General features: G+C 41.8%; 1 protein-coding gene across 11 annotated transcripts in view; it reads left to right on the top strand.

The window, feature by feature from the left end:
* EBF3 (EBF transcription factor 3) overlaps positions 1-7,500 on the top strand; it is a 139,211-nt gene that overhangs the window by 84,307 nt on the left and 47,404 nt on the right. For all 11 annotated transcript variants that reach the window (XM_068140230.1, XM_068140227.1, XM_068140226.1 and 8 more), the window contains exon 7: positions 4,835-4,916. In XM_068140230.1, the coding sequence (XP_067996331.1) occupies positions 4,835-4,916 (82 nt within the window). The remainder of the gene's footprint in view (positions 1-4,834; positions 4,917-7,500) is intronic.

Here is a 7,500-nt window from a genome sequence, read left to right as displayed (position 1 = left end):
TCAGGCTTGTCATATCTTAACAATTATGTGTTTTGTTGTACAGCACAATCTCATCTGTAAGCTTAATTGAACACGCTAACCGCCTACCTGAAATGCAGATGAAAATGAAACGGAGTCATTGGAGTAAAGCAAAATGGCGCCTGCCGGGCTGACACAGTTTTCTTATCCTCTGTTCAGTTTGGGCTGGACATTGGGAGGATCTCATTTGAGGTCCTTCAGAGGGGTTGGACTAAATCAGCTTTTAAGGTCCCTTCCAACCCAAACCAGTCTATTATTTTGTGATTCTACAATTGTATGATTTTATGATTCTGTGATTCTGTGACATAGAGGTAGAGACTGCTCATCACAGCAGGTTCCATCTAACTTTCTAACCAGACCATGAACCATTTCTAACAGGAGACTGATTTACTCTAGATGATCTTAGTTTAGCAGGGTTGTTGGACTAGATGATCTTCAGAGGTCCCTTCCAACCCATTCCATTGTGAGATTCTGTGAGATACAGCCTCTCACCAGTGCAGATTTTGGGTTACCAGGATGCTCACGCTCAGTATCTGAAATAAAAAGAATTAAACATTTACTTCCTGCTGAGGTTTATCTGCATGAATGACGCCTCTGTTTGGGGTCTGATGGAAATAAGCTTTACTAATGATGTAAAGGATGTGGGGTGTAATAGGTGGTTTTCTGCCACAAATATTCCTTTAGCCAAACACTGTTTGAATTGGACCATACCAAAGCCACTGCTTGTGCTTCTAATACTGAATATTTTCCTGCTTAGCGCTGAAATTCAAGCACAGAAGTCTTTCTGGTCTATTTGCTACAACACCTCCTCTCAAGAAGGTTAAGAAGAGGTGAAAGGGATGAAAAGGCACTTGAAGGGTTTTAAAAAAAATGTTCTGTGGCAAAAACCTCATCTTTAATATCACACACATGAGGGGGGAAAAAAAAAGAAAGAAAAAGAAAAAGTAGTTCTCCTGTAGGTTGTTATGTGCATAAGGTGGAGGCTTAGGAGCAGACACATTTGCAGATGAACTGCTTTTACTAGCTTCTCCGAGACATGACATTTGTTCAGAAGATTAGCCAGGTTGTAATGTGTAGCATAATTGCACTGTGCGGATGTCCCAGAAGTGAAAACCTAATTGCTTGACAGGCCTATAACTTTGTGGTGTGCTCTCACCTTGTTAGGTCCTTTTCTGCAAGCAGTTCAAACGCAGCCTGGCCGCAGGTGTGCCTCATTTTCCTTCCCACCCGAACGCGGGGACTTTAATTGCACAGTGGTTGTTAGGAAAAATTGGTGGGTGGAATATCAAGTGACTTTACTGTACCAGGGGCTGGCAGATGGGCGTTGAGAGGCACCACCAGCTAAGTGTATAGGTGAGGTGAGTTAATAAAAGATGTAAATTTTAGCTTAAAATAGTGGAGCCTTGTGGTGGGTTATACATTTTAATTAAGGCGGGAGCAGTATACTTCCGAGCAGCATGAAAAAAATCTGAGCAAAGGAACATCACAATGACTGAATTTTTCTCCCTATCAGTGTTTTAGGAGCAGCTTAGTCTGTTTAGGAAGGTTGTTCTGCAAGTCTGTATTTAAAAAACCCAACATTTTAGGAGCAGCTTAGTCTGTTTAGAAAGACTATTCTGCAAGTCTGTATTAAAAAAAAGTAATAATTTCAGGAGCAGCTTAGTGTGTTCAGGAAGGCTGTTTTGCAAGTCTGTAGAACTAAAAAAAGCTGCAATTTGTGTGTATAATACAAAATAAAAGAGGGATGGCCAAATCGAGGAGGCCTCGTCTTCTCATTCTATTGGTGGCAACAAAGTTTGAGACCAAACAGAGCTCCAAGCCAGCTCCTTGTTTCTTGCTCTCTCAGTGATCTTGTTTTGGGAGCACATGGCTCACAAAGAAAGCATCCAGCTTTGCTTTCTGTGGTAGAGATGGGTTTGCAGCGTCCACAGCCCTTGAAAGTCAGTTGAGAGGAACAATCAAGTCGGTTGTCCTCTCTTGGCAACCTTTGAGAAACACCTTACCTGGGATCATGTTTTTTAACTTTATGCTGTCTTCCTTGGAAAATCATGTCTGTGCTCCATAAACTCTCTGGAAACAAGGATTAAAAAACTAAAATTACATATCTGAGTATCAAGGAATGCAATACAAGTTCTGGCTGTGTTCACCCCAGCCTTGTGGCTTCCAGATTTAGCCCAATGGATCTAAATATTTATCTTGGGGTCACCCTAGTAAGCTTGTAGATGTCTAATCCCACCAATTGTGAATCCTTTACACCAACTAATTGAACAAATACTAGTTCCAGTTGATGTTTAGTGAAAGGGTGCTTAATGGCCTCTTTTTTTTTCTGACAGGATGTGAGCTCTCTGTATAGAAACAATTCATCAAGAGTGCTTCACGTTAAAAACAATCCAGGAGGAGCAATACTTAGCATTCCTCCTGCACAACTCATTGGAGAATTTCTGAGCAATTTACAAACATTAGCTCAATAAGCCTCACAACACCCATTTGAGATTAAAAAAAAAAAAAAGGAGAAGATATAAAAGTCTCCTCTTCAGCTTGGCTCTGGCACTGTGGAGTTGAAAAGCTGGTGGCTCACCCCAGCTTCTGGCTCTCCAGCATCTGGTAGACCCGTACCGATGTGGGCACCAACTAGGCCTTACACATCATCACAGCCCATGCAAAAAAACAAGAATAGAGTTATGACATAAATGTTGTTATGTTTAGCCTACACTTAGTTGATGTGGAGATCATAAATGCCTCTTACAGGTACAATTACCCGAAAGAAGGTTGTAGTGAGGTAAAGGGATGGTCTCTTCTCTCTAGTATCAGGTGACAAAATGAAAGGAAATGGCCTGAAATTGTGCCAGGGGAGGTTTAGGTTGGACATTAGGAAAAATTTCTATGCTGCAAGAGTGGTCAGGCACTGGAACAGGCTGCCCAGGGAGGTGGTGGAGTCACCTTCCCTGCAGGTGCTGAAGAAACATGTGGACATGGCACTTGGGGACATGGTTTAACGGGCATGGTGGTGTTGGGTTGATAGTTGAACTAGGTGATCTTAGAGATCTTTTGCAGCTGAAACAATTCTATGATTAAAAGAATTCCTTAAAACTAAGCAGATAGAATTAGGCTGAGTGTGTGGGTTAAAAAAAAAATGCCATTTTTATGGAGTTGTTGGTCATGTCCCTGCAGCAGCATCCAGAAAACCTGAGTTTGAGTAAGGAGATCATGTCAACCACCTAGAATTCCATCTATCTTTCAGCTCAGCAGCTAAATACCTTTTATAGATTTTGGGATAGGAACAGCACTGATTTTTTTTTCATGCACGGTTTCAGCACATTCAGCTGCTTCCTCCTCTGATACAAGAGATCGTGCTTTCAGCATTAACATCTTATATTAATATTTGGGTTCTGATCAAGATTTAATGAAAAGGAAGAGCTGCAATTAAAAGCCCCAGTTTGTGATACGGGGATACTCTCATAATGCTCCTGTCTGACCCTCAGAGCTCCTCAGGAGTGGTGCATCTGCAGCTATACTTTCTATCAGCCGTGGCTGGGCCATGTTGGGTGCTGAAGAAGGCAAGAGGCTTCTGGCTTTCTTCTACCAGGATTGCTGTTGGCACATGGAAACTGAGAATAGTCACAGTCACTTTAACACGACTGAATAGTAGTTATTCATAATCTAAATGTAAAAGCTCTGCCTAAGTTCAACATGCACGAAGTTGGGTAGCACAAGCTGATAGGCTGGAGAATCTGAGAAAGTTTGGGTGAGGAGAAAGTCCTGAGCCTTGTTTGTCTTTAGCCAACAAAACGGACTTACAGAGCATCTTTTTAACTATGAAACATGAAAACATAGCTACAGAAAGAGAGGACTGATGGTGTTAGGCTGTAAACATCCTCCTCTACGTGGACAGGACAATGAAGATCCCCCCATCTTTCATAGCCTGCAGGTTGAAAACATCTTGTAGCAGGAGGGCAGCATGAAAAAGTGTGCATCTTTCCAAGCTTTTCCCCTTTCTCTAAGTGCTTGCTCTGTTCCCACGAGGCAACACTGCTACAAAAGCAGGTTGTGGGGAGATGCCTAGATGATGAGGGTTAGTCCTAAATAATTGCTGGTTGCTGCTCAGCAAAAATAAGCTAGATTTCCATCCCCGGGTAGAGTGACTCCTTAGAGTTAAAGGCTGGCAAAGGTTGAAGAGGTCATAAGACAGGGCCTAATTTGCCATGTGCCTTTCCTTTCATAAACAATGAGGGAACTGGGGCCTTGCCGGTGGGCAGATCCCGCCTGGATCTCCCTGGAGTCAGCAGGAGTTGGGTTGAGTCCTTTTGAATAGTGAAAGTTTTCAAACCGGAGGCAAAGCCAAATGTTTTTCAGAAGACAGATCATTCATTACCTTGGAATTTTTCAGCATAGAGGTCATTACTGCTAATCTAAGTTGTGAAAAAAACAAAGTGTATTTAAAAAAACAAACAAACAACTAAACAAAACACAAGAGAGAGACAAGTTCTCATCTGGTGTAAAGTCATTGCCTTTGAAGTCAATGAGTCACTGAAATCAACTTGCCCACACCAAGCTGAGGATATGGCCTGGAGTCAATTCATTTGTAGCTGTTGAAAAATTAAAAATATAAATTTGCCTTTCCTTGGCAACAACATTCTGTTTATGGCAGGGATCTTACGTGTTAAGAGAAGTTCATTAGCTCATAGGAAAAGTGGTATTTCACTACCAGTGTTCTTTGGGGTATAACTGTTTCTGAAGAGATAATATTGAACTTTTTTTTGAGAATTGGATTTGCATGGAGATGAATCTAATAGATTTCAATTTTGTATCTTTATAGATTCTTCCTAAAGTTTTTCCTCAAGTGCAATCAGAACTGTTTGAAGAATGCAGGCAACCCGAGAGACATGCGAAGATTCCAGGTACAGATCCCTCTTAAAGAGTAAATGATGCATCCAGGGCTTACATCCTCACCTTCAACTCTTTTAATGGAGAAAACCACTTTGACTTAGTGTAGTCCTAATACTGAAAATCACTCAGAAAAAAAGTGCTGTTGGTATTTTACATTTCGCCCCAAATTTAAATTCTGGTTCTCGGGACTTGTTGAGTTCTGCAGTGGACTGTAATGGATCAGTGCTGAAGCAAGTGGGTCTCTCCTCTGCTGCTCATCTCTTTTTTTGGGGGGGCTGGAGCACCTCTCCTATGAAGACAGTCTGAGAGAGTTGGAGATATTCAGCCTGGAGAAGAGAAGGCTCCAGGCAGACCTTAGAGCAGCCTTCCAGTATTTGAAGGGGACTAACAGAGAGCTGGAGAGGAACTCGTTGCAAAGTCATGGAGTGACAAGACCGAGAGATAATGGCTTCCAACTGGAAGAAGATGGATTTATATTAGACATGATGAAGAAATTTTTCCCCATGAGGGTGGTGAAGCACTGAAACAGGTTGCCTAAAGAAGTTAAGGCTTCAAGCCTGGAAGTGCTCAAAGCCAGGTTGGATGAGGCCTTGAGCAACCTGGTCTAGTAGGAGATGTCCCTGTTTATGGCAGAGAGGTTGGAACGAGGTGATCTTTATGGTCCCTTCCAACTCAAACATTCCGTGATTCTTTCAAAGCATTTCCATATTCTTCCTTCATACTAACGCCTTGCATTGTAGCATGCCATGTGATCAGACCCTCAGAGACTATTACATGTGTACAGCAAGTAACATAATCATACTCACAGATATGACCATAGAGAGCAGTGAAGTTCAGATCCCACACAGGGGCTTTTAGATTCCTGACTTGTAATTCCAATAGTGATGGTCCAGCCTCGATAGTTTTATTCCAGTTGTGTCAGAAAATGTTTAATACTTCACTTTCTCCTTACAGCTTTTGCAATACCCTGTGGTGAATCATAACCACTGCAGAGAGACAGCTGACATGACAGACAAATGATTGCCTCTGTATTTGGGGTCATTTGAAATGCTTGTTAAGAAATAGATGCCTTTTGCATCAAAAAGAATTCACAATGATTCATATCTGAGTGCAATAAAAGGCAGTATTGAGATGTTCAAAACTTTCTTGGTTTTGAGAAGAAAAACTTGATAGCAAAACATGTGACATCTGTTTTCCATGCACAGCCAACCAACCGGTGAAGCCAGAATCCTTGAGCCAGCCAACAGAAAGAAAAAAAACAATTCTGTAGCTGTGGGGGAAAAAAAAAAAATTCTTCAAAACATTTTGAACCAAGCTTCCATTTTTCATGCATCTCAGCTTCACATGGTGTTGGTGATATTGATCCACCCGAACAGAACAGAAGGTCAAACCTGGAATGAGTGGAAATGTCCTCTTTGTCTCACCGATGACTAAATGAAGCATCAGTCAGGAGTGATCATGTGGTCGACAGTGGAGCCAGTAGGCACTAGAAAGACTTTTCTGGGTCTCTTTAGCTAAGCTCCCTGCCTCTCAGAAGGTTTAACTGGACTTAACAGTGTGTCAGATCTTGAACAATGTTTTTAACTGGTTTCACTGTCTCAGCACCTTTCTTTAGGTGTGCTGCAGGAAGAAGCCGATATAACAAAGCCTAGCAAGTCTACTTTCTTTTGCTGAACTACAGTATTTTCCCTTGGTGGCTGACCTATATATACATGACAGAACAAAAATAGTTGTCATTTTTATATACACCTTTCTCTGTCTTTTTAATACACCATGTTCTAGGAACACCATCCAGAAAGCTTGACTGAAAACCACACTTGTATGTGCTGCAATATTTCTTCAAGTCTGCCGGCCTCCTTAGGAGTAAAAGCAGCTAGCCCAATAGCCTGGCAGTGGCTCTGTGGCCAAGACATTCCAAAGTGGATGTTGACAAGAGCAAAAAAGTGTCCAATTTTGGGAAAAGGAGGAAGACAGAAAAGCAGAGCAGCCTGGCAGAGAGTTACCCTCGGGCTGTTCTAAAGGGTATCGCAGATGGCTGTCTCAAAGGAGGCAGGATACACAGGGAAGGTGCTTGTGATAGCTGAAAGCTAATTATGGGTTGTGAATAAGAAACAGGATCAGAGGTAATCCAAAACATAGAAGCAGACAATAATTTTCTTCTGATGCCTTGGACCAGCTCTGTGCAAAAAGAGGGCTGGTTTTATTCGTTTTTCATTTGTTAAGTGCTTGGGACCTGGTGGAAGAACCATGACCACCATTTTTGTTGTAAAATAAAACAAACATAAAGTGAAAGCTCAAATGTCTACCAGCTTCTGTCACCATCATAGAGTCATAAAATCACAGAACAGTTTGGGTTGGAAAGGGTCTAGTAAGAAGTTCTTCTGCCTTGGCAGTGGGTTGGAAATAAATGATCTTTAAAGTCCCTTCCAGCTCAAATAATGATTCTATAACATTAAAGATCATCTAGTTCCAACCACAGGCAGGGGTACCTTCTACTAGACCAGGTTGCTGAAGGCCCATCCAACCTGGCTTTCAGCATTTGATGAGGGTTGATGAGGCCTAACTTAGTCATTAGCTTTAAGAACTCTGCTGACA

This window comes from Melanerpes formicivorus, unplaced genomic scaffold, assembly GCF_026170545.1.
Source record: "Melanerpes formicivorus ecotype bairdi unplaced genomic scaffold, bMelFor1.0.p_v2 SCAF_6, whole genome shotgun sequence".
In the NCBI taxonomy this organism is placed as follows: domain Eukaryota; kingdom Metazoa; phylum Chordata; class Aves; order Piciformes; family Picidae; genus Melanerpes; species Melanerpes formicivorus.
The sequence above is the reverse complement of the archived record's forward strand: the minus strand, read 5'-3'. Positions and strand labels throughout refer to the sequence as shown.